The 27,384-nt window shown below is 45.2% G+C and overlaps 1 protein-coding gene across 18 annotated transcripts in view; it reads right to left on the bottom strand.

Moving 5' to 3' along the window:
- Positions 1-27,384, bottom strand: part of MTMR3 (myotubularin related protein 3) — a 1,335,997-nt gene that overhangs the window by 316,348 nt on the left and 992,265 nt on the right. For all 18 annotated transcript variants that reach the window (XM_078667211.1, XM_078667215.1, XM_078667214.1 and 15 more), the window contains one exon: positions 19,597-19,767. In XM_078667211.1, the coding sequence (XP_078523337.1) occupies positions 19,597-19,767 (171 nt within the window). The remainder of the gene's footprint in view (positions 1-19,596; positions 19,768-27,384) is intronic.

Genomic DNA, 27,384 nt, shown 5'->3' with positions numbered 1-27,384 from the left:
GTATGTGGGAATCGATGCAACAGGCAGTTTCCTGGAATCATGCTCACATTCTTTTCCGTTATCTCGGTAAGCATTTCAGTCACCTCCCTCTAAAAATTCCCCATTTCCGGGCAGCTCCAAAACATATGTAGAAACTCTGCTCCCTCCTCCCCACAGCGAGGACAAGCCGCCATTGACGTATTGAAGAACTTATTTATACGCACTGGGGTAAGATACGCCCTGTGAAATGCATAGAAATTCACTAATTGTAATCTAGTGTTTCTAGTAATCTGACTAACCCGCTCCATCAATTCCCCCCCATGTTTTCCCCGTCATGGGTTCCCCAGGTTCTCTTCTCAGTTCTATTGTAATTCATTAAGGGCAGGGAGTATCGCCCGGCTAAGTCTCCTGTACAAGCAAGTAACCGCCTTAAATGTCCCAGCTGCTGATACCACATATTGACACCCCTCCGCCAGAGGCGGCTCAGTGAGTCCACTCCCATAGTGATTACGTACTGCTGCTGTTAAGGCCGCATATAAAAAAAAGTCTCCCCTTGGTATCTCATCTCTTTCACTGAATAAGTTGAAGAGCAGGAGAGCGCCCTCCTCATATAACATCCCCACTGTGGTCACACTTGCTGTCACCCATGCCTCCAGTCCACTCTGTGCTGTAATGTCATGCAGTATGTGAGTGGAATCTCCCGTGCATATGGGCATCTGACTTCGGACCTCTGTAGGCTTCCAGCCCAACATTTATGAGCCACCCACAATTCTGTAGACATTTCCCTTCCCTGAATGGGCAGTCTTAGTACTACTCTGGAGAGGAGGTCTGGGTGTAGGCACCTGTCTCCCTGCTGCACCATCTCTCGCAACTGACTTGCAACCCATTTTGTGAGCCATTGCATATGAGCAGCTATATAATAGTATTCAAAGTCTGGGGTTGCCAGGCCAACCTCATTTTTTGGTTTTATTAAGGTTGTCAGGGCTACTCTGTGCCTCCCAGCTTCCCACAGGAATTCCGTCACCATCGTCTGGAGCTGCATAAACCTCTCCGCCAGGATCCACACCAGCAGCACCCCAAACACGTTCACAAGTCTCGGGAAAGTCACCATTTTTACGAGCAATATCCTTCCAGTTGGTGACAAGGGGAGGGACCCCCAAAACTCAAAACTGGCCTTCGCCCCTCTAACAACTTTACCCACATTGCCCTCCAGAAAATCTGCTCGGTCATGGTAAATTTGCAGCCCCAAGTATGGAGTATGTCTGCCTTACCACTCTATCCCATCTACCGCCTGTGCTTTGTCTCGGCCCAGTCTAGTGGAAAACAGACATGATTTCCTCCAATTTACCTTGAGGCCAGTCACTCTATCTAATGCCATTCCAACAGGAATTCCTTGACTCCTTCTTGTTATTCTCCTGTATTTGGAAGGAAAAGGAGACAGTCGTCTGCATACAAAGCTATGTGATGGATGCGTACCTCCACTTCTAGTCCATGGTACGAGGTTCCCGACCTGGCTTTAGCAGCCAGCAGTTCCATAACCGGAGCGAACAGCAGGGTTCACGGGGGCACCCCAGTTGGGTTCCCCTCTCCACCCTACAGCTATCCAATATGATTTTACCTGTCCTAACGCGGGCCGTAGAGTCCGCATACAAAAGAGCCGTCCATGCTACAAACGCTGATCCCAAACCGAATGCTCTCATCACCCTAAACAGGTACGGCCACTGAAGGCTATCAAAGGCCTCTTCTATGTCCACTTCGAAGATGGCTGCCTCCTCTCTTCAGTAAGAGTCTGCCTCCAGCACTTTCAGCAACCTCCTCACATTCATCACCGTGTTCCTGGCTGGTATGAACAATGCTTGGTCCCAGTGTATAAGAATCGTAAGGGGTGGTTCACTTCGATTTAGCAGTTTTCTTTTTGTATACTCCCTATGAGAATGCTCTTCTGATGTTTTCTCTCAAGTACTTTTTATGCGCTTCCGATCATCCATGATCACGTGATCTTTCTCTTTTTTGTGACCTTGAGATTGAGATGAATCCGAACTATCCTTGTCCTTAAAACCAGCCTGTTTTGTTTTAGATTTCAGCAGCCATATAAGAAGCCTCACCTCTATATCTTGAAGAGTCTTAGAGTCAAATGCGAGGCTGATTTTACAATCCTTTACTTTGTGGGCAGGTTGTATGCAATAAATACACTTCTTGTTTTGTCCTTCTCGATGAGTCTTTTCCCGAAAGTTCTGTAGAATGTTTATCTAGGGACCTGTATCGATACTCCTATTTCTGACCCGTGCCCAGTTATAAATCACTAATATCCATACAACGGCACAGAAACCCGTTTCATACATTAGTCATAGCGCATGCTGTCACATTAAGCAAGCACTATTCCTCCAGCCCCCTAGAAAGCACACGAGTTCTTAAACAAATCCAAGCCTCGGGCAACCTGGGAAATCCCAGCCTGCCATGTTTTGATTTAGTCCAAGAACTCCTGTAAAGCACTGCAAGAACGGTCAGTTCTTAGTGACATCCTTATTGACGTCTTATGTCCATCCTTACGTCAAACCCAGCACCTCTCAGGTATAAATATACCAACGCTGTCCTAAGCAGACACACGGTGGTGATGAACCTGGAGCAGTGACAGGAGAGCCCAGCTGATGCGAGAGCCCACGGACGCTGCCCCTCCCCTTTTGACGCGCTGAGGAAGACGCTGTCTTTTCTCTTGCCGAGAAATCCAGCCTCCAGCGTTTCCAGCCCACCTTCGCGGGTGACTGGGATACCGAGTCCTGAGAAAGAGATACCAGCCCTCTTGCCTTCTAAATCCCAGGTACTGAACTGACTAAACCCTTATAGAGAATTCTTGAGTAAGATTCTTGGCAAAACAAACTTAACTTAAACTGCTACTTACATACTCCCTCCCATGTATTAGGCTTAGGTCAGGTACACCGGGGTAGGCGTAGTTAGAAGCACCAGTTGAGTACGATTAGTCAATGTATATGTGTATATATATCTTTTATCCATTTTAAAGTATCATATGGCTAAGAAACCATATCAATGCTTTTACAGTATTTATTCAAAAGTTTATATAGCGCGAACAAGATCTTTACAGATATCAGAGCGCTTCACAGAGACAGGGGTAGGGGCCACAGGGATGTGACTAAACAAACTATTGGATACAATGTGATAGTCATGTATAGATAAAAAACCAACAAACAATCAGGTAAACAGTAATATAAGATGGCGCAAAGTCATTGATCCAACTACAATAGTGTTCAGGTAAAACTTTGACAGTATGGATGGCTTATACCATTTTCTTAGAATTAGGGGGAACAAGTGTTAGGGGCATCAAGAGAGTGATTCAACAAACTAATGAGTGGAATAAAGTGGTCGGTAGTATGTGAGTAGCATAGTGAGATCACAATCAAATAAGAATATAAAGCCAATAAACAATCAAGTAAGAGTATAATGCCAATATACAATCAGGTAGCCAATAGTAGAAGGCGGTGCAAGGTCTCTTATCCAACAACAATAAAGTTCAGGTGAACTTAGCCATAAGGATGGTTTTCACCTCTTTCTTGAAGAATGCAGTGGAGGAGATAAGCCTGGTTTCAGGAGGGAGTGCATTCCAGATCCTGGGTGCCATTCCTGAGAAGGAGCGTTTGTATGTTTTTTCCTTCCGGAATCTACGTGGTTTCAGTAGTAGACTTTTTGTGCTTCTGTTGGATCTCGAACCTCCTGAGAAAGACAGCTTTTGAGTGAGGTAGTTGGGTGCCTTGTGATGTACGGCTGCGTGAGTCATAACGGCAATTTTCAGCTGTATTCTGGCTTCAAAAGGTAGCCATTTCAGAGATTTTAAGTCTGGGGAAATATGTGAATGTTTTCTTGAGCCAGTAATGAGTCTCGCGGCAGCGTTCAGGGAGGCTCTAAGGGGTGCTGTTGTTGATAGAGGGAGTCCGCTGAGGGCCACAATTCCATAGTCTATGCGGGGGATGACTAGGGCTTGTACAGCAGTTTGGAAGTCCTTGGCTGGTAAGAAGGGTTTAAGATTCCTCAATGTGTTGATTTGGAAATTAGCTCCTTTCGTTGCTTTGCTAACGTCCTGCTGCATGTTAAGCTTGGCGTCGAGTGTGATGCCTAAGGATTTTGCAGAGTCCACGATGGTGGGTTGGACATTGAGTGCTGTTAGGTGATTGAGCCAAGTTTGGGTGGTGGTAATTTTCGCAGGAGGAGAGATCAGAAGGAACTCAGTTTTCAGAGCATTTAGTTTAAGGTGGTTATCGGCCAGCCACGATTGGGTGTTTCTAAGAGTGGAGTTCAGCAGTTTGATATCTTCCGGTGATTGTAGCTTTAGGTAAAGTTGAGTGTCATCGGCGTACATATGGAATTGAACATTGGATGGTTGGAGTAAGGTGGCGAGAGGTTCCATGACGAGGTTGAACAGTGTGGGAGAAAGGGAAGATCCTTGTGGGACGCCTAGATCTACTGTCACAGGTGAAGACAGCGCATTGTTGATCTTGAACTTCTGAGACCGGTTATGTAGGAAGGAAGTAAACCATTTGAGAACAGTCCCGGATAAGCCCATTCTGGTGTTTAGCAACTCCAGTAGGTTCTAGTGTTTGACCGTGTCAAATGCTGAGGAGAGATCAAGCAGGATGAGGAGGCAGGAATCATTGCGATCAAGGATTTGGAGGGCGTCATCAATTATGTGCGTCATAGCCGTTTCCGTGCTATGTTTCGCACGGAAGCCTGATTGATGAGGGTTGAGGAGGTCAAACTGGTCAATGTGTTTTGTTAGTTGGAGTTGTACACATTTTTCCAGCAGTTTGGCCAGGGTGGGGATATTGGTGATAGGGCGGTAATTGTTTAGGTCAGACGGGTCAGCTGTAGGTTTCTTGAGTATAGGCGTGACTTGCCCCACCTTGAGGGTGTCCGGGATGAGACCTTGTTGAAGGGAGCAGTTGATGATTTTGGTCCAAAGTGGGAGGAGCAGGGGGATGAAGTCTTTTACAGCATTAGCAGGTAGGGGGTCTATGAGGTGATTAGAGGGCTTCAAGGTGCCGAGCAGTTTGAGTATTGCTTCTTCAGAGTAGATGTCGAAGGACGTCCATGATGCGTTATTTTTAGGTTGAGTGTCAGACATTCTGGTGAGACTAGGATATCGGCTTACATCATTGATGAGGTCACTTCTTATGTTGTCTGTCTTTAGCTTAAAGAAAGCAGAGAAGTCTTCACAGTGTGGGGTGTCGCTCGTTGTGCTGTTCGATTGTAAGGGTTGTGTCTTGGTTTGAGTTTTGATTAGTTCAAACAGTTTTTTTGGCCTGTTTTTTGCTTGGTCCAGTTGAAGGCTAAAGAAGTCAGATTTCGCGCGCTTGATTTCCCTAAAGTAGGCGTTTCTCTTGATCTTAAGCGTTTTGAGATGCAGTGCTGAGGGGTCAGGTCTCCAGGTGCGCTCTGCCATTCGCAAAGCACGCCTGTCTTCATTGAGTCTACCGTCGTACCAAGGGTTTGAGCTCTTGGTGGAGATTCTCTTCAGTTGCAATGGGGCAGCCTCGTTGATTATTGAGTTCATAGAGTCGAGGTAGTGATCGGTCAGTGATTGAACATCCGAAGAGCCCGAAGGGGGAAGGAGGAGACTGCATGTGTGGGGTGGCAGGGAATTGGGGTTAAGATTCTTCATGTTCCTTTTCCAGATCTTGGATTTGGTAGGTTGAGCCGGGTTAGGTTTAACTTTTTCGTTGATAAAGAAGGTGATAATGTGGTGGTCTGACCAGTCACAGGGTTGAATCGCCTCCAGTTGGGTCGAGTCCTCTTTGGCGATAATGAGATCAAGTATCGAGCCTTTGTCGTGTGTTGGGCTGTTGCATATTTGGGTGAGGTCACGAGCATTAAGGAAAGTTTTGAGACTATTCACCACTGCGTCTTTCTGATCGTTCCAGTGGAGATTAAAGTCACCCAGATAGATTTGAGTGATCTGCCGACCGGCATTGGATGTGATCGTGTCCATGAGTTGTTGGGTGAAGGTGAGGTTGTCCCCAGGCGAATGATAGATGAGATGTAGAGCACATACTTGTTTGCCCTCGCTGGAGATATTTAGGCAGAAGAGTTCACAGGAAGTGAGGGAGGGGGAGGGGGAGGTGGCATTAGTAAAGGAGAGGTTGCTCCTAAAAATGCATGCAATTCCCCCGCCCGTCTTGCCAGGCCTGTCAAGTCTAATGATGTGATAGTTGGGGGGGGGGGGGGGGGGGGGGGACTAGTATGACGAGATCAGCGATGTCGGAGGAGTGTCTCTGAGCCGATCTGCAGTTGAGTAGGATGCATTTAAGTCTGGGAGTGAGAAGGGTGGTTGAGCCTTCTAGCGAGAGGGGGACAATTCTGAGATTGTTGGGGACGGAGCCTCTGTTGCTTAGAGTTGGGGGCCTAAGGGTATTTGAGAGAATTGTGGGTATGGGGAGGTGTGTGATCGTTGTGTGTTTTACAGGACCAGGGCCAAAAGAGCGAAGGAGGGAGCACAGGTCGCGGTCCGACAGGGAGTTGAGGGCGCGACGGGGGCGGTGAGTGTGATTGCGAGCGGGGATAGTGGGCCAGCGCGGGGACAGTTGGATGCGAGGGTCGGTGAGGAGGGTGGGGCGTTTGTTGGGTAATGGCGTGGTGGGGGGTTGTCTGGGGTGTGTATAGAGAAGTTCTTTGATGGTGTGGAGATCTTCTTTGACTTGTAGGAGATCTTCTTTGAATTGTAGGAGGGTGGGTAAAATCATGTCCAGAGGTGGATTGGGGATGGTGTTGGTGATGAGAGCCGTGGGTGCATCGTTGAGTAGTGAGTTGGAAAGCTGGGTACCGAAGGGGGGGATATGCTAGCGTTATAGGTGGGCTCTGTGGTAGTAGCGTGTGTGATGGTCTTCGGTGTGTGAGAGGATTTGTGGGCGAGGGGTGTGGGTGAGGTAGGGGGAGGGTAGGCGGCACAGGTAGATATGTCGGCGGGAGGCGGAGCCGGTGAGTTGAGGAGTGAGTGAAGGCTGAGGACAATGGGGGTGGCAGGGAGGTGGTGGGGGCTGAGAATGGGGGGGAGGAGAGGGGGGGATGTTAAGGTAAGGGAGGTGATATGTTCTGTGTGTCTAGTTGGGAGGGTGGGGAAGTGGGGAGTGAGAGTGGGGGTTGGGGGGGGAGATAGGGTGGGAGATGGATCTACTGCAGGGAGGGGAGGGGGGTGATAAGCTCCGGGCGGTGGTTGGTTCAGCGAGACTTCTGGGAGGTGAGAGGTGGGGGGGAGGGAGAGTGGGGGTATGGAGGATGTATGGGGGGAGCGATCTACGCCAGTAGCAGAGGGATGAGGAGGAGTTAGATCGGGTGTGCGACTAACTATAGCGCTGGGGGGATGGGACAGGTGTGTGTCAATACGCTGTAGAGATGGGTAAGGCAAGTTAGATTGGGGATTGGAGTTGGAGGGTGTAGTGTAGCTTGATGTGTTCGGAGAGGAGGTCCGCCGTTTGGTGATGTGTTCTAAGAAGGTAGGGAACAGAATGTCGAGTCGGTCGAGGTTCCTATCAGTAGCTTGGAATAATATAGTCCCGTTGTTGTAGATGGTGATGGTGGCTTTGCCTGGGAATACTTGGGATGACGAGATAGACAGCGTTAGGCCATGAGCCGATTTACTGGTGGTGGAGCTAGTGAGAATGGAGAGGAGCGCTTTCCTCCACTGTGCTCTACGCAGAGTGTAGAAGATGATATCGGTGCTTGTGGCTCCGTTGATATGTGAGAAGTAAGTGTCCACGAACGGAGTTTCAGTGTGTGCCTTCATGAAGTTGTGTTTGTAGCGTTTGGCGTTTTTTATGGAGAGCTCGGGTGGGTAGTTTATTTTGTATGTGTGTTCGCCCATGCGAATAAATAAAATACAATTATATACTATATAATATATAAATATATAATACAGTACAATAAAATTATTTTATAATCCTGCTTTTACTGTATGCACTTTACTTAACTACAAGTATTGGAATTGTAGCGATTCATTTCTCTTGTATGAGAAAAGAGACTGATCAATAAATAACACCTTTTATTGAAAACGCCCGTATCTCCTTTTCTCTGCAATCTGGTGAAACTAAGTATGCACGTATTGACTGAGTGAAATAGCTGTCTTTTGTTTTCACACGACTCTAGAGATATACTCTTGATCAAGGAGAGCAAAGTTGTCATGTTCTATGGTTGTCAGAAACTAAATCCCTTCTTGTCTATCCAGGGAGGTTAAAATCCTCCTCGCTTATTCGAGAAAGTTTCTAGTGAACTCTGAGCTAGCTGGCACACAAAACTTAAGTCTAATATCGTCAGTAGAAGACCTAGTTAACCTCTGTCCTACGTCTATACTATTGAAGATATTATTCCAATGCGCAGAGCCTAATGGGAATATAGGAACTACACTACAGTTCCACGGTGTCTAAAAAGTCCTTTCGTTAGTGACTCTGACATCTTGGTTGGTTAGGTGCTGTAGCTGTAGGTTCAAGGTGCTCTTCTAGATGACAAAAAGGGATCAGATGAGTAATATCAGTGAAAACCTGAGCAGATCTCAGGGAGACTTCCTTCACATGAAGTGTGGTAGAAAATCTGAGAGAAAATGCTTCTGTGGGGAGTGTTTTAAAGGGTGATGTCCCCTCACTGTGTGAAGTTTGGCTCCTTATGAATTATGTGGTTAAGGTAAGCAAATTAAGGTCTTTTAGTCATTATAGGCTATGTGTGCTTTATTGTACTGCTTTATGTGCCATGGGACTCCCACTTCGACAACGTGGAATGATTGGAGCATGTGACTCTATGAAGATCGAATACTGGAGAAGCATCATTACCTCAGAAAGCCAGAAAGGGTTGGTCAGTAGAACACCACACTTTGGCTCTGGCAACACAAACTTGCATGGTGCGCCAGAGATACATTTGCATGATATTTATTCCTCCAAGGAGCCAAATTAACAAACAATAGATGGCACAAAACGTTCAGATAACGTTCTGTACTTTTTGGAAAAAACTTTGGGCGTGTGTCGTCAAAACAGCTTGTCCCTAGGGCAAACCCTGAAATGTTTACAGCCACCTGGATTTTGTACCTTAGGGGAATTTTTTAATTAAGCAAGGGCAATGGCTCAAAACTGTTATTCATTGACTTTAGCAGAATCAGGGTCAAGTTCAACGAGGCCAGGGAGCACCTGACCAGACTAAAACAATAAATTAGGCCGTTGCATTTCTTCTACAGTTTTTGGCCTCATTGGCTGTAGTAAAGGACTGCCAATGGCTGGTCAAGAAAGAATTAATGTCAGCTAAGTAAGTCTTTTGGTGGGGATTAGAAGGAAAAAGTATTTTGGTGGTGATTAGAAGGATACCTTTGGTAAAGCTCTTTCTATTCGAGACTATCAAACCGGATATTGCGCAGGCGTCGGACTGGATACAGAAGATCTTCAGCAGTACTCCTGCATGCCGGTAGGTGGATGCAATGGCAGCGCTCCAACAACATTCTGCGCTGGAACAGACGTGCATGAGCCTATATAGGTGCCATCTACACATGCAGACATCAGTTGCTTTCTCACTTGTCCAAGTCAGTAGATGCGGAGCCCAAATCAGATTGGTTATGACCAGTCTGAAGATACTAAATAAGGAGTTTTTTTATATGAAGTGAGTACAAGTCACAAGTAGGGAGGAATCTGTGATTAGATAGACTTGCTACCAGAAAGAGTGCTCTAGAAGGTAAATAATTGTAGAGGTCTCTAACAGCAGATTCCTCATCTTCTGAATAGATACCAACGCAGTCCTTCCCAGATGGTGCGACTGTGAAGTGTCTCAAACCAAAAATCTCCTGCATGAGGTAGAGGGCAACGTGCCCTCTTGACAGAACTGACTGTCCAAACAGTAATGCCTTGTAACACCCATTTAGCGGTCTGGCAAATGTCCAGAAAAGGCACTCTGCGAGCAATGCAGCGGTAGCAACCTTGGCTCTAGAAGAATGAGCCTGCACGTCCCGGGGGCTGCTTTTCAACCATTGCGTACTAGATCTTAGTGCAGAGCACAATCCAACAAGAGATGGCTCTTTTTTGCACCACCTTGTCTTTCGTTGCTCCAGTAAATTCAATGAAGAGGTGATCGTTCACTCGGTATTCTGTGATTCGATCAATGTAGATGCTGAGAGCTCATTTAGGATTCAGTCAATTAAGTTTCTCTTTTCCCTTAGATGAGTAAGGTGAAGAAAATAATGTGGGCAGAGTACAGGGTAGCCCGGCATGAAAGGGAGTCACCACCTTTGCAAGAAAGAGACTTGAGTCTGAAGAATCACCTAATCGGTGTATAAAGTGGCATAAAGAGGATTAAGAGAGATTGCTGGCAGTTCATTCACCCTCCGTGCCGATGCTATGGCAACCAGAAAGACTGTCTTGAGGCTAAGCAACCTGAGAGGACAGCTGTGCATTGGTTCAAAAAGAGAACACATGAGAAATGTTAATAGTAAAGTCAAGCCCCACAGGAGCAAAATAAACGGAAAAGGGGGAAACATATGCTGTAATCTCCTAAGAAAATGCATCATAACTTGTGATTTAAACAACAAAGGCTAGTCTTGCAAATGTAAAAAGGCTAAAAGAGCCAACAGGTACCCTTTAACAGTCTCCAAAGCCTTGTTGGGTTAGAGAAATGCAAACAATAAAATCTCAGACAGTGTGGTATGAAGTGCGGCAACATACTTGGCAGCGCACCAGGCCACAAACTTGTCAAAACGGTGGGGGTATACAGACTTGGTCGAGGGATGCCTGGCTGCAAGAATAATATCTACAACCTTGGGGGAGATCTCAAAAGTACTCAACTGCTGCCACTCAATCATTTTCAAGCATAGAGGTGGAGGATGCACAGGACTGGGTGCAGGACCTAGTCCAGCTGCTGCGACAGGAGATCCTCCCAAAGGGGCTGTTTGATGAAGGACAAATGCTCATCCCCAGGAGTTAAGGATAATATACTCTATGTGCCAATCTGGAGCCACTAGGATGACTTGGGCCAAGTATTTCCAGATCTTGTTCAGAACTCGGGGCAGGAGAATGATTAGTGAGTAGGCAAACATGAGCTCTGAGGTCCATGAGCGGGCCACTTTGGAAACTCCAACGTGCAGAACTGCTGACATTGTGCATTCTTGGTGGTAGAGAGCTCAAGTCAAGGTTCTCCCCATTCATCGAAGAGACCTTGTGCCACCCCTAGATGTATCCGCCATTTGAGATATGCAATACTTTGATGGCTGAGTCTTCCTGCTCTGGCGTTCAAAGATCCTGCCAGGTGCTTACCCACAATGGAAATTCCCAGGTTCCAAGCACATCCTGAGATGCTACGCCAACGGTGCTCCAGGCACAAGGCCCACTGTCCCACCCTGCCCTGCTTGCTGCAATACCACAGGGCAGTGGTGTTGTCTGTGAACCAGCCTCTCCTCGATGGATGACGAGAAGGCTTTCAATGCTAAGCGAATACCTTGTGGGTCCGACAGGTTGATGTGGAGTTGAGCTTCCACCAGAGACCAGAGAGGCCTCTGTTCTCCACCTCTCGTAGGTGGCCCGGGCACCCCACCCCAGAAGCAATGCACCAGTCACCACTGTCTGCTCTGAGAGGGAGCAGTGTCTGCCACTGGCCCTTTTGTGGTCCAGCAGTCACTAATGCAGGTCTTTTACAATTTCCTTAAAGCATTCAAGAGCAGCATCTATCTTGTTCTCAAAGAGACTGGAACAATGAAATGGAATGGCCATCAAACAAGTCTGGGTGTCGCCTGAAAACCCAGTGGAATACATCCACGCATGGTGGCGAAGGGCCACACTGGTGCCAATGGCTTTGCCAATAGAATCAGTTGTGTCAAGACAACGTATCAAATTTTAGCACATCTTGAATGGCCTGAGAAAAAAATGGTGCAGGTTCTCTGGTACAATTGGTAGAACCTGAGTGATTGAATCTCACAAGACATGGGTATAGAGGCCCAGAAGGCAACTGGTATTTACTGATTACAAGGGGAGAATGGTGGATGAGAAAACTTGTTTACAGACGGTCTTGATTCATTTCAACTCTGTCAGGGGAAGCAGAGTGGAATGCATATGGGTCGACATTACTAGCCGAAGCCTGAAATATCATGAACCATCAAGCTCTCAGGTGTGGGATACTGGGTCCTAAAGTTGGCATCCCTGGAGTAGGACGCTGGCGATGTGCAATCTGGGGGTTGACTGGAGGCCCTGAACAGGGCTTAGTCCAGGCTTTCAAGAGGGTATCAGTGAGAGCCTCATTACGGGAAACCAATGGCTCAGTACTGGAGCACCTCAGTAAACCTATTCTTCTTCACCTCTTGGATTGGATGCAAAGTTGAAGATTTAGGATCTCTGTAGCTTTCCACATGATCATACTATAGGTAAAACAGTGGTTCTGCCACTCTCCAAAGTCAAAAATTATTTTAAAACAGTTATGCCTCTCCAAATGGATGAGAACAGTCAACAAATGAAAAAGAGCACAATATACCTTATATCCAAACCAAAAATCTGAAAACTCTTAGATTACTTTCACGATATATTTCTTTATCAGTATTTTGAAAAAATAGTGCAAACTTATTTTAGTACATATATTTATATACACACAGAACAGTTCTTCGGAACCAACATTTAGGACTTAAAGTGCACAAACATTAAAATATTTACATGTCACAATACATTCCACAAGATACATGGACATATACTACATGGAAAAAATTATATCTAAATACAGTGCGAAGTTTTGAAGAAAAAGAAGAAATATCAGCCCAGTGAGTGATTAATCATTAGTTTGTTATCCTGGGTGATCATCAACACTTGAAAAACTAAAGCGTCGACGTTTCGACCCCTGAACAAAGTGCAATAATATAACCGTCTTGGTGGTGTCTTCCTCGGGACTGATTGAAAGGTCTGTGTGTACCCTTAATGGGGCTCCTATTCCTGGCACTGTGGTCCTAGTCACGTGCTGACAGTGATCTGGTCACTTCAAAGAGTAATCATATGAGCCATTCCTCCGGCGTCAGGGCTCCATGTGGGTATCTTTACAAACCAGAAGGGGAATTCCGAGGGGCCTCCCGCCTCCTCACACGGCCCTTCTGTCTACTAGAAAGGCTCGTTAGTCGCCTTTTCAAACTTGGAAAATGGATCTTCCTTCCTCTCAGAGCGACGGGCAGCCCTCGTCGTCTGTAAAACATTCATTACAAATACAAATACTTTTTGACTTTGAAGAGTGGCAGAACCACTGTTTTACCTATAGTATTAACCCCTAGGTTCTGCACTAGACTGGGCTACCCCATTGCTTTATATTGTTTCCACATGATCATGGCAAATGGTTCATCTTCTTCCATAGCACGGCCTGGAAGAGACATCAAGCTTGTGTCTGGAAAACTGTCCAGTCTGCTGGCATTCTGGATATTTTCATATCAATAGCCCTCATGGTAGGCTTGAGAAAATTAATCTTCAGTAGCATACATTCCGTTATTTGAAAATGAGTACCAAAAAGGTCATGCGATAATGATGTTCTGCCTTGAGGCAAAGGCACCATGTCTATCATAAGGAATGCCAGTATTAGGAGGCATAATCTACGTCGAACAAAGCCTCTGCTTTGGATTGCTTTATGGCCTGGCTTTTGTTGCCTGGTATCGGCAGATCCTGCTCTACCGTAGGTCGTGTCATTAGAGAGGGGACCGAAGTACGTATCCTGGAGGGGATCCAAAGGGCCCAATAAGCTCCAAAGGAGGTCCTGTCAGCTTAAGTCCAGATGTGAGGCCTCTTGCCTCTTTGAGGTCGGCAGGCACACCAGAGGGAATTAGTGTGGTGCTACAAATGTCCAGCATCACATTCTGAAACTTCTGTATTTGTTGAGGAGTAGCCCTGGAAACTCGGGTTGGGTCAGGTGGGATCAGGATCTATCTCAGCAGAAAGACTTCAGGAGTAGTTCTTAGAGGCATGAGGGCGCCCTCATATCCTCTTAGTAGATTGGCAAGGGAGGGAGACGAGTGGTAGAATAGCTTTGGAAGTGGGATGGGGATCTTCCTCATGACTTTAATCGAAGTGGGTTCTTCTGATGCTTGCGGATGATGAGCAAAGCCTTGCGCTCGCTAATAGCCTTCGGGTGCATCATGACGTAGTCGTTGTAGGTCTTGGAATTGTGATTCAGCCCCAGACCCCACCCCACAGACAAACCAAGCAGAGGTCAACCACCGATATTTGTTTGCAACACTCCCCTCAGGGCTTAAATCATGTAGAATTTGGAGGAGACATGGCCCCCTTCACACTGGAAAAAATTATGTAAGTTTGAAAAACGCAGTCTCAAAGAGAATAGGAGCAGCGCCGGAGCTGCTTCAGTTGGTGCAGAAAGAAATAAACAAGTGTCAGCGCACATGGGTTGTTGCCCTTATGGGCCTGCGGATGTGACGTCTGGTGCAGAACAACCTTGATGCAGAGCAGTTGGCACCACCTACTGACGGGAAGAAGAATTCAGTCTGATACCTGGGGAATAGTCAAATGGTCAGAAATGTGCGGTTAAGTTCTCTATCAGACAGACGCTCCAAAATTCTAAACAATCAAAACAAAAGCATAAATAAGTAAGTAAATAAATAGCAGGAACATGTTGTGGTTAAATGTCCATTATCAAAGAGCCACTTCCAGCAATGAGAGTTGCACGGACTGGGTGCCCCTTTGCTTCCTCACACAGAACAGGGTTGTGGTATAGTGCATGTGGATCAACATTGCTCCAGTGGTGGCTGCCGTCTTATGAGGAGGGGTGGGGCGGGGAGCAGGCAAATGGGTGGGTGCTGGCATGGGCAAACAAAATACAAAAATACATGAAAAGGAAAACACTTACCGGATCAGGACGGACAACGTCCTTCACTCCGGACCTCTTCTGCTGGAACTGCAGTGCAGGCCGCAGCAAACTCCCTCAACCAATCCTGGCCTCCCCAGCACACTGGAGGCCCTGCACTTGCTCTCAATCCAGCTGTCCTAAGACACCTAGGTTAAGAGGTTCAAAGTGTGAATGTCTGGGTGGCCGTCGCAAAACGGCCAACACAAAAGACAAGCGCGCCTTAAACAGTGCAAAGGCAGTCCTCTGTCCATCACTCATCCCTGCTGTCATTCAGCAGGCCCTGCCCCATCCTAATGCTTGGTTCAGAATGGTCTGATAAATGAATTGTATTTATATCAATAAGGGCTAGCTAGTTTAGTAGGATATAGGAGACTCAGTTAGGTACGTCAAAGAGCAACATAAAGTGAGGAAAGACGTTGTTTTCCTCATAAAGCCCTCACCCACCGACCTAGTCGGTGGCATGCTTCATCATCGGGCCCACCACAGTGGCACCGAATGTGCCCCGGGTGTGCTTCAACGCCAGGAGACTGCGGAGCTGGTATGTTGCTGAGTGTGCGGTGAAAAAGGGTGAGAAGGTGTAGTTTAAAAGCTATGCAGGAGGTCCCAGCACCCGAGGGTTGTTTATTTTTAATGAACTGGGCCTCTGCTAGCAGATAAAAAGGCAAGGAGACGTGATGGAGTGCTAATTATGACCTCCAGCGTCTAGTGCGGTCTACATGTTTCAGCCAGTGCCTTGTTAATTTGAAGCTGGCTTTCCTCAGGACCATTTACTATGTGAAAGAGTGCAAAATAAACTTAATTTAAGTGATTGTGTTGTTTTTTTCGCTATGTGTGGCGCTCGCTAAGGCGCTGTAGCTGTTAGAGGGGATTCCCTCAAGCTTGATCTGTTTTAACTTGTAAAAAGCTTCATGGGTCGCCTGGCAGAGAAAGAGACCGAGATTTTCGGTCTGGTTCCTCCTTGGACCTATTCGTCCTTTCGCGGCGCCCGGTAAGCTTATCTAGTCCTCTCTCTCCCTTTTGATCTAAGCATTACTGATAAATGAATTACCATTTAATTTCTCATCTCTGGGGCATTTGGGGGCACATGAGTGGGGTAACTCTCCTCTGCTCCAATGGAGTTGCTGTCCCTGCACTGTTCAACTTCATAAATGGAAGCAAGGCTTTTTAATGCCAGAAAGATTAACTTCAGGTCCAATATGTTAATGTGAAGGGATTATCTGACTTGTCCAATAAAAGGAGTTGGTAGAGAGTGCAACATGTGGGCATGGGAGACAGAAGAGACTTCCAACAAGAAGTTGAAAACGTGCCAATCATGGCTAGATCAGAACCACAAAGGATTTCAGGACATGGGTTTGGGCTGACAGTTCAACAGTTGGTCCCATTACTACAACAGATGTAGCTGCAGGAAAGTCTTTCAGCTTGGCTTGGGGCCCTTCTCCCTTCATGTCATAAGTAGGACACTTGGACTCCCATAAGCCTCTGGAATTCCCAGCATGTTACAAATTTTTGGTCATGAAATGGTTCAATATTTAGCTTAAACCCATTACGTGGCTTGAAGAAGGGGAACCTTTTGCCAAGGTTGAGGATTGCTCTCATTACACACTTTTGATGATACGAAGGAGGATTTGGCATTGTTCACAGAGATGCCAGAGGATTAAGGCCAGGCCACATCCTGACTTCTTGTGGCACTGCTCAAAAGATGCATACATCCAGGTTTTAATAGCAGGGAAACTTCGGCTTCTGCAGAAAGGCTGCCACCGGAGCCACAATCTTGTAAAGATCCGAAGAGCAGCACCAGACCGATTAGCAGTATCCTTCATCAGAAATATTGGTTTACCACCTTAAAAAGAATATGCTTTCTATGTTTCAGTTGGAGTAGTACATTTATTTGTGTATGCGGAAAGTCTTATACAAGCACGGACTATGCCTAAAGATGTCAGAGTGCATTATATTTAAAAAAATAAAAAATATATACAGAGAAACCATAAAAGTATCCTGTGTTTGTATGACGAGTACAGGCAGAACTTACATAATCCGAACATCAAAGGTTTAATAAATTCAAATGTGTAGGATGCAAAATGAGATTTTGTCTTTCAAAGGCTATCCCATGTTTAGATGTAATTGGTTAGATAAAAATAAAATACATAATTTGGACATTTGCATCACTCTAAAACAGTACCTTGATTCACAATTATTTACTAGGGTGAATAAAGATGGCGTAGGTAGTGAAGAGAGAGAAATCAGGAATTGAGAAATATGTTAAGTAAATGAGATTTCAGAGAACATGGATGCAGACGTCCACTGGATCCACTTAACCCTGCCAAATCATAGTGTTGAATTGCTGCCAGGACCTAAGTCAAATTCAACAACTTGAACTTATTCAGGGAAGGAACGGATATATTTTGTAGGAATCTAAAAAGGACCATAGGGCCTTCTGTTGTTTCTTTTCTTAAAAAATTGTGATGGCAACACCCCAGTACCCACAATGTGGATAAGGTAAGATCTACAGCTCCTAGGAGGAGCCTCTCTAACCTCTGCAGAAGTTCTTTGGCTGTCAATTGAGGCAGAAGTGGCCTGGATGCGGTGGCTACAGAACAATGTACAGCATAGCCATTTTAACCACTGAATTGACCTATGCATCCTCTCTTATATGTGTCCATAGGCGAAAGAAGAGAGAAAGACTTCTCTCTACTGTAGTAATAAGCACCTTCTGAGATAGGACACAAAAGAGGCCAAAGCAAGATTGCTGGTGTCCAGGGAAATCACTTGTAGTTGGCTAGGGGAATAGGCTTATTTCATCCGTTTCATCCCCTCTTTCACGGCTGGATCCCTGAGGAAGAGGCTCTCGCAAGAGGAATTGAGGGTTGCAGCAGGCATTAATAAAGGTCTCTGGATCATGTTGCGGTTCTCCCAAGCTTAACTACATGTGAGGAGGCTGCTTAGGATTTGTATGAGAGTGTGTATCGACCTAGCTGGAATAACCAGGATCAAGCCTCATATCTAAAGCAGAATCGTTGGTGAAGGTTTAAAAAGAAGGACTGCCCCTTTTGCCTTACGTGCTGCACCAGAGTCAGTGAGAACTGCACAAGTGTAGCCAGGAGCTGGGTCAGCATTGGAGGTTGAGGGATCATAGCACACTCGCTACCTTTCTGTTTTGCATAAATGGCATCCAAGAAGAAAGCCAAACTAAAAACGGAGGATATCTTTGTGGAAATGCCAGCATTTGTATCACAGCACAGATGGGAAGTTTGGTTACTCTTGGTTTCGGCTGCTCCTTGTAAAATGGACTAGGATAATCTGACCTGCCTACCATAGAGCCCACTACCTTTGGGAATGGAGCTAAGAACAGCCAGGTGTGAAATCAAAGGGATGTGAGCCCTGAAATTATAGAATGTCAGTACCAGAAGAGACTCTAGATAGCTCCATGGTTGCCCATGGGAAAGACTAGTGGCAGACATTTTCCTAAAAGATTGAGCTCAGCAGAGGTGGTGTCGGGGTCATAAACAATTAGGTACGGCACACATGTAGAGTTGGGGTAACCACCCACCAAGACTGTTTCGTTTGGGGGTGGTGAAAGGTTTGCTCAGCAGGGGATCCTAGTGCCTCTGTGTCTTCTGTTCCACCAGTGCCTCTGGGGCAGGGACTGATGGTCCGCCCAAACTTTAGGAAGCAGGACTCTTATGCATCATCTTTAGGAGCGTCCCCACAGTTAAGTTGGCGCTCCCTTCTGCACAGTGACTGAGCAGAGCTAAATCACAGGTCATAAGAGAAGCAAGACAATGTACTTGCCTGATCAGGCTGGGAATGAGACAAGACTGCTCAAGCCAGCTGGCCCTGGGTGGGGACACCATACCAAAGGAAGCAGAGTGTAGGTGGGCTCCAGCAGACTAGTCCAAAAGTAAAAAAGGTCAATAGATGCAAATGGTATGTTAGATGAGGTGAGTGGATTAAACCTACAGTACAGGGCTATAGGGGGTGTAAGCTACCATAGTTGAATGAAGAGGATAATGATAGAGATGAAAACACAGCAAAAGAAAGGATCAGAAAGATCCAATGGTAGTGGAAGCAAAACTGTGATCGGAATTTGCTACACACAACAGAAGCAGGTACTAAACACCAAAAAACAGGGAACTGGCGAGGTCACACCTATTCTCAGGGGAAAAGGAGTGACTGTCTATGATGCATAAATGCTTAATAATGGTGGGAAAAGCTTGGAACTAACAGATCTAGGAGAAGTCTGACCATTGCAGTAGGAGCAGGTACTCAGAAGTTGAGAATTAATATGAAAAGGAATTTCAGAGTACTACCAAACAAGCAGGCAATGTGGAAAGGGGCATTCTTTTACGGAAAAAAACTGGTAATAAAAAGACAATATCTCAGGGGAGAATTTCTGGCATGAAATACACTGCCTCAGATATTTCTATTAATTACTAGGCTTTTATAGAATGACTGCAAGGATTCTGTACCAGAATACTTTACAATTAACATAGAAGCAAAATAGAGATGTTAATAAGAAACTCCAGTGGGTTAGCTCCTGTACAATATGTGGGAAACTATTTCTCAATTAGGTAGCCTTGAAAAATGATAAATTAATGCAGGAAGTCTGAAACAGGGAACCCATGCTAAAATGTGTGGGAGGATTACTAGAATATACTAAGATGTGTATAACGTAATAATATAGGGTAATAATGGACAAGGGGAACAGCTTAATACATTTTAATCTAGAAGTGAAGGAGACGAGGTAGAGCTGCAGAGGAAGTGATGTATGCAACTTACAAATTCAGACTGGGAGGAATATAGTAGATTTTTGAAAGATTTGTTCGCTGTTCGCAGCAAAGACCATACAGAGCATGTGCGCTCTTGAGTGTGCTTTTCTCCTCGTTCTTTTGCATTGTTGCACAGGAATGTTCCAAAAAGACAGGAGTATGTGTGCTGCACCAGCTTAACCTGTAAAACAAAAAAATACATGGCAAATTCAAATTACATCAGCAGGGAACAATGCAATTTAAATATCGAGCACTACAAAAAAACACAATAAGGCTACTATATATACAACCATATAAGGAGTGTGGACACAAAAAGCTCATGTACGTACAAATACCTGCAAACAACTTGTACGCACTATTAGAAAAACCTAAAAATCAACGTCTTAAACTTCCCACAACCCTTCAGCGTGGGTATCGCACAGTACAGTTTAGTCAGAACCATTAAAAAGCATTTGGGGCATCAAAAAGCAATACTGTCCACAAGTCCCAGGTGGTACATTTGATATTGCCATTAAATTCCACTGAATACTTCTACCCATAAGTGAGATCAAGAGACACTTAAACAACAAAATAACAAAAATAAAGAACGCAAGCATTACTGAGCTGTAACAATAGATCTACAGAATAATACTATTCTACATTCACAAGCTGTGCATTTTTCTGTGCCTACCCCTAATCCATGTGGGGAAGTCTAAAGTAAAACATTTTGAAAAAATTACACAATTTAAAATTATTACTTTTTCTTTTTATTAATTAGCACTACATAAAACAGGCAGTAGGCTTAGAACATACAGAGCACAGACACAAAATTTGGTGCACTACAAATTCATTTTTACCTACCAAATAATATTCTCAAACATGCTTTGGATCCCCAAATTACCTACAATATAACTGATGTCTTAATGAAAGACATCAAACCACGTTACACAGGTCTAAGAGAGCAAAAGACAGGATGTAGGAAAGGTACAAAGACAGCATAAAATGTAATTTCTCATCCATCCCTATAACAACTTGCCCCACTGATAACATCACTCCAGCACTGATAGATCAGGAACACTCCATCCCCATGCTTAGCCGACATACCACCAGAAATGAAAAAAATATCAATATATAAATATATATATATATATATATATACATATACGTGTGTTATTTACCAGTAAGCATCTATTTGTGGAGTGTAGTGCCGCAAATACATATGCTTAGCATTATCCTGCCATCTAGTGATGGGCGTGGACGATTAAAAGCTGTTTTCCTTCGAAGAAGTCTTCGAGTCACGAGGTATATTGACCCCTGCTACAGTGTCTATTGCACATGTTCCTCTGCGCTCCATTGTTTGATTGTTTTTGGCTGATTGGGTGAGCGTTAGAAAGACAAGAGCAATAAAGTGACAGAAAATAAAGAACATGCATAGAAACAATGTTAAGTGTGTTAAATATATTTTAAATATTTAGAAGTAATTAAACCAAAAGCTTTCACGGAAGTGGGCGGGTGCATATGAATCTATGGCACTACAGGCTACGAATAGATGCTTACTGGGTAAGTAACGTATTCCATTCGTAGCACGTGTTGACCGTAGATACAAATGCTTAACATGGACTTTAAATCAGTTGTTTCCTTGCTGTGGCTAGCGACTGGTTGAATCACTTGTTTGAAGGAAAATGCTACTTACCGGTATGCATCTGTTCTTGGCATGTAGGGCTGCAGAGTTACACACTGTGCATAGATGGCCACCTAGTGTTGGGCCTGGATGTTTGCAGTTTGTTTTGTTGTAGAAAAGTCTTTGGAAGTCACGGGACAGGTGACTCCTCCTTTGGTCCTTCCATGAAAGCTTTAATAGCTGGTACTCTAAAAAGAGATAGATGATTTTGTAAGTATGCTGCAATGGCAGCGAGGTGTAGCCTGATAGACGTATAGGCTAAGTTACACTTTTGAAGGTGTAATAGATATCCTATGATGTGTTGGATAGACCCGTCTAAAGGATTAATTTGGTTGTTTTGGCAGTATATGACAAAGCGTTTCCACTTAGCAGCATAACATGCTCTAGTAGTAGGGCGTCTAGCTTCTTTGATAACGTTCATACATTCTGGAGGAAGGTTGAGGTAACCAAATTCTATGACCTCAGGAGCCAGATCGCTAGGTTGAGCTGAGCTGGGTCCGGGTGTCTGATCTCTCCATGGTTCTGTGTTAATAGGCGTGGAGATAGGTTTAGTTTTTGGTGTGGTACCACAGACATCTGCAACAGCGTGGTGTACCACGGTTGTCTGGCCCAAGTTGGAGCCACTAGAATGAGCGTCAGGGAATGTTGTTGTAGTTTGCGCACCACTAACGGAAGTAGTGAGAGAGGAGGAAAAGCGTACGCAAATAGTTTTGACCAGTTCATCTATATCGCATTGCCTTTGGACAATGGGTGTGGGTATCTGGCAGCAAAGCTTGGGCATTTTGCGTTTTCGTGGGTGGCAAAGAGGTCTATCTGAGGTTGTCCCCACATTTGAAAGAACGGATGAAGAACTTGCGGATGAAGTTCCCACTCGTGGATCTGCTGTGTTTGTCAACTTTGCAGAGACCGATGAGTCCGACCGTCTACCAACACTAGGTCTGTCAGTTGACCTTGAGCGTTGGCGTGCTAGGCACTCTTGAAGTGGACGCATTTGCAGTCTTGCGTGAGGAACTACAAATATGCAAGATGCCATCATTCCTATGAGCTGCATGAACACTCGAGCTGGTAGCGAGTGTTGCGGTTTGAATTTTGTTAGGAGAGTTTGTACACTTGTTATCCTGGCTGGAGAGGGATAAGCTAGTGTTAGTTAGGTGTTTATTGTAGCGCCGAGATACTATTGTATGTGCGATATGGTGTGATTTACTGTGAATCCCAAGTTGTGAAGCAGTTGAATAGTAGCCAAGTGTGTTGCACACACTGGCTGTATGAGCTGGCTTTTATGAGCCAGTCGTCTAGATATGGGAAGACATGAATATGTTGTCTTTTTAAGTGTGCTGCTACTACTGCTAGGCATTTGGTAAACACCCTTGGCGCTGTTGTGACTACGAATGGGAGCACTTTGAACTGGTAGTGCTGCCCGTCTAGCACAAATCTGAGATATTTTCTGTGCGTTGTGTGGATGGGAATATGGAAGTAGGCGTCCTTGAGATCTAAAGTGACCAGGAAGTCGTTTAGTACCAGCAGTAGAAGGACTTGTTGGAGTGTGACCATATGAAAATGATCCGACTGTATGTAAATGTTTAGAGGTCTGAGGTCTAGGATGGGTCTTAGAGATCCGTCCTTCTTTGGTATTAGGAAATATAGGGAGTATACTCGTTTGTTTTTCTGATGCTCTGGAACTATTTCTATTGCATTTCTCTGCAGGAGGGATATTACCTCCTGTCTGAGCAATGTTAAATGTTCCTGTGACATTTGGCGCTGCTTGGGTGGTATGTTTGGGGGGGTAGATGTTAGTTCAGACAATAACCTGATTGAATTATTTGGAGCACCCACCTGTCTGATGTGATGTTTTCCCAGGCTGGCAGGTATTGTTGGAGTCTTCCCCCGACAGGAGTAGAATGGGACCGGGGAAGGGGAATGGAGTCATTGGGCAGGGGTAGAGGCAGAGCGTGAGTTGTTATTTTTACCTCTGCCTTTGTTATTGTTACCCCTGTAACCACCCCTTTGGTAGCCCTTGCTGTAAGTGGACTGTGTAGGGGCTTTGTACGAGGTAGACGCTGTGTCTGAAGTATATCCCCTGGTGGCACCTCTATAGGATGAGCGGTGAAATGAACTTCTGGGAATCTGCGACTGCAGGGCTCCCATAGATTTGGCGGTGTCTGTATCTTTTTTCATTTTCTCTAGTGATACATCTACATTGGGTCCAAATAGGTGTTGCTCATCAAAGAGTTGATTAAGAATGGCACTTTGTACCTCAGGTTTGAATCCTGATATACGTAGCCAGGCGTGTCTGCGTAGTAAAACGCTGGTGTTAACTGCCCTAGAGGCAGTATCTGCTGCATCGAGTGCACACCGAATAGAGGTGTTTGTGATGTTTTTCCCCTCTTGGATAAGCTTGTTTGCTCTATCCTTGTACCTGTCAGGGAGGTGCCTCATTAATGACTCTAACTCGTCATAATGTGCCCTGTCGTATCTGGCTAATAATGCCTGTGTATTGGCGATATGCCACATGTTTGCTGCTTGAGACGCTGTTCTTTTCCCTGATGCGTCAAGTAGCTTAGACTCCTTATCTGGTGGTGCAGCATCACCTGATGTTTGTGAGTTTGCTCTCTTGCGTGCATTGGAAACTACAAGTGAGTCTAGTGGTACTGGACCTTTAATATATGCTGGGTCGGAGGGGACCAGCTTTATATTTTTTCTCTATACGAGGGTTAATGACCCGAGTTCTGACTGGGTCCTTGAAGACTTCAGGAGCATGCTTAATCACTCCCTTAAGCATTGGTAAAATGGATGAGGACCTTTGTGCATTATCAAAGGTATCCATTAGGAATTCTTCCTCTACAGGGTCTGTATGTATGTCTACCCCATGATATTGTGCAGCCCTGTGGATTAATTCATTAAACCCTATAGTGTCTTCTGGTGGGGAAGGCCTTGAGGGGTATAAGTCATCCTGAAGGAGATTTGGTACATCTGGGGTGGTATAATCATCCCACGGGTCAGGGGATCCTGTAGGAGTGACTGGATTAGGTATGTTACCCCCCATATCATCAGAGCTGTCATCCCTGTTGTCATCGTCTGGTATGATAGAGGATACTGGGGAATGCTGTGGTATGGGATGGTGTGGTGATGGTACAGGTGAAAGAGAAGGGGAAGGCAGTCTTAAGGGAGAGATAGCCATGTCCTTCTTCTTTGAATGCGGAGCTGGAGCTTGTGTGTCCAGTGGTCGCTTTTTTGAAGCCAAAAGCAAAGTGTCCAGTGATTGAGCAGGGTCTGGATGAGGTAAATCCTCTGCAGGAGGTCGATCTTTTGGTGCGGAGGAAGGTTTGGGCACCAAAATGGCTTGTTTTGATTTCTTGACAATGTCTTTCACCGGGGAAGCAGGAGTCTTTTTCGGCTCCGAAGTTTTTTTCGGTTCCGAGGATTTTTTCGGTTCCGGTATGGTTTTTGGATCCAATGTTTTTTTTGGATTCGATGTTTTTTTGGGTTCCGGGGATTTTTTCGGTTCCGGTATGGTTTTTGGATCCAATGTTTTTTTTGGATTCGATGTTTTTTTGGGTTCCGGTGGTTTTTGGGAATGGTGGTTTAGATGAAGGTGTAGTCGGTGCCGTTGTCTTTTTCGGTGCCGGTAGATGTGCGCCGGCACCGTGTGAAGGCGTACTCGAGCCTGCGTCGCCTGAAGGCTTAATTGGCTTCATAGCCGGGCCCGAAGGTGGGGCAGTAGAAGCAGTGTCGGTGTGCACCAGAGTCCGAGGCCGAGGGTGTGACCGGGGCCTTCTTTGGGTGTGTCGAGTAAGGGTCGGGGTCGACGGTCTTACTTACGACCCGCTGCGCTGGAGTGATGTCCTCGACATCGGAATGTTCTGCCTCGGAGCTGCTGTCGACGTCGTGTTGTTCTGGAACGTTGACACCTTCTTCGTAGATGTCGTCCGGAATCAGAGCTGAAGATCTTTGAGCCATTGTTCTCCTCGCTCTTCGGTCCCGGATAGTCTTTTTGGAGCGGAAAGAGGCACAAGCTGAACAGTCTTTCGCCTCGTGCTCCGGAGAGAGGCAGATGTTACACACTTCATGAAGGTCGGTGTGGGGAAACTTCGACCCACATTGAGGACACTTTTTAAATGGCGTCCTTTCCATGAGCTGGAGTCGAGGCCTAGATAAGCCCGAAGGCCGTCGAAGACGACCAGAATCGAAATCCTCGATGTTGAAGAGTAGCGTCGACTGGAAAAGCGTTCGAAACTAATTTTTGGTGAGTTGATGAGGATTGCGCGCCGAAGGAAATCGGTTCCAACGGGGAGCGCTGGAAACACATCCGAGCCCGTTGGCGGAATAAAACAATCTGGGGATGGAGCCGATGCCCATGCGCAGTATCATCCAAAGGAGGAGTCACCTGTCCCGTGACTTCCAAAGACTTTTCTACAACAAAACAAACTGCAAACATCCGGGCCCAACACTAGATGGCCATCTATGCACAGTGTGTAATCTGCAGCTCATATGCCTTGAACATAATGTTTTAGTACAGCTTGACTCACTCTTGCTTGTTGATTAGTGAGTACAATAACACAATAGCGCTTAATGAATGTTTGTGGGTTATTCCATACAGCTGCTTTACAAATATCTTCCATAGGAATATTTCCTAAAAAAGCCATAGTGGTTCCTTGTTTTCTTGTGGAATGAGCCAGTGGTTTTACTGTAAGCACCTCTTGGTCTTTTGATAGCAAGTTTAAATACATTGGGCTATCCATCTATTAATTCCTGCTTTGGATATTGGTGCCCCTTGTAGTGGTTTGCTAAAAGCAACACACGTGTTGTGTTTTCCTAAACTATTTTGTTTTATCAATATAGAACATAATGGCCCATCTAACATCTAATATATGAAGAGTCCTTTCTGCTACTGTGTCACTGTTTGGAAAAAACACTGATAAGTCTATAGGTTGGCTTATATAAAAAACTGACATCACTTTGGGCAAAAATCTAGCGTTGGTTCTGAGAACTACCGTTTTTGCATAGACCTTAAAAAACGGCTCTTGAAAAGTTAGCGCTCGCAATTCACTTATTCTTTTGAAAGACGTGATTGCTACTAAAACAGTCAACCTCCATGTTAAGAACTGGAGTTAACATGAATGAAGTGGTTCGAATGGGAGTCCCATAAGCTTGGAAGTACAATATTCAGGTTCGAGGTTGGGACAGGTGAGGTGGAAGTTGGTATAATTCATTTTGGCCCTTCCATTATTGCTTTTATGACTGGTATTTTAAATATATACATATGTTGTCTGTTTTGTATTTTGGATGCTAGTGCTGTTAAGTGTAGCCTAATAGATATGTAAGCAAGTCCTGTTTGCTGCAAATGAAAACAATAGCTTATAATATCTTGTACAGTAGGTGATAAAGGCTGTATTTGTTTATCTTTACAAACAAAATTCACAGAACGTTTCCATTTAGCTGAATAACACGCTCTAGTTGTGGGCCTACGAGCTTGTTTAAGGATGTCCATACATTCTTGTGGTAGCTTTAAAAATCCAAATTCTACGACTTCAGGAGCCAAATCACTAGATTGAGCTGTTTGAGATTGAGGTTTATGATCTTCCATTGATCCTAAGTTAATAGTTGTGGCCAAAGAGGTAGTTTCTCGTATGGCACTAGAGATAGTTGCAGTAGAGTTGTGAACCAAGGCTGCTGTGCCCATGTTGGGTCTATTGGAATTAGCCTCAGAGATGTATGTGTTAACTTCTGAACTACATATGGAATGGAGGGGAGAGGAGGAAAGTTTTAGCAAATACTCCTGACCAAATCATCCATAGGGCATTGCTCTTGGATAGTGGATGAGGGAACCTAGATGCAAAGTTATGGCGTTTGGAGCGGAGGTGAGTGGCAAATGAGCCTATTTCTGGTGTCCCCCACCTTTTGAAGTAAGAGTGAAACCGTGTCTGGTCGATTTTCCAATTGTGCACCTCCGGATGTGTTTTGCTGAGCATATCTGCAAATTCGTTGTCCATCCCAGGTAGGTATTCTGTTAGGAGGTGGGTTTTGTGGTAAATTGCCCAGTGCCAGATCCTCTAAGAGATGAGAAATAGCTGTGAGGAAGGTGTACCCCCCTCGGTTTTTAAATGTAATGCATTGCAGTCATATTGTCTGCTCGTATGA

Source organism: Lissotriton helveticus, chromosome 11 (assembly GCF_964261635.1).
Source record: "Lissotriton helveticus chromosome 11, aLisHel1.1, whole genome shotgun sequence".
NCBI lineage: Eukaryota > Metazoa > Chordata > Amphibia > Caudata > Salamandridae > Lissotriton > Lissotriton helveticus.
The sequence above is the reverse complement of the archived record's forward strand: the minus strand, read 5'-3'. Positions and strand labels throughout refer to the sequence as shown.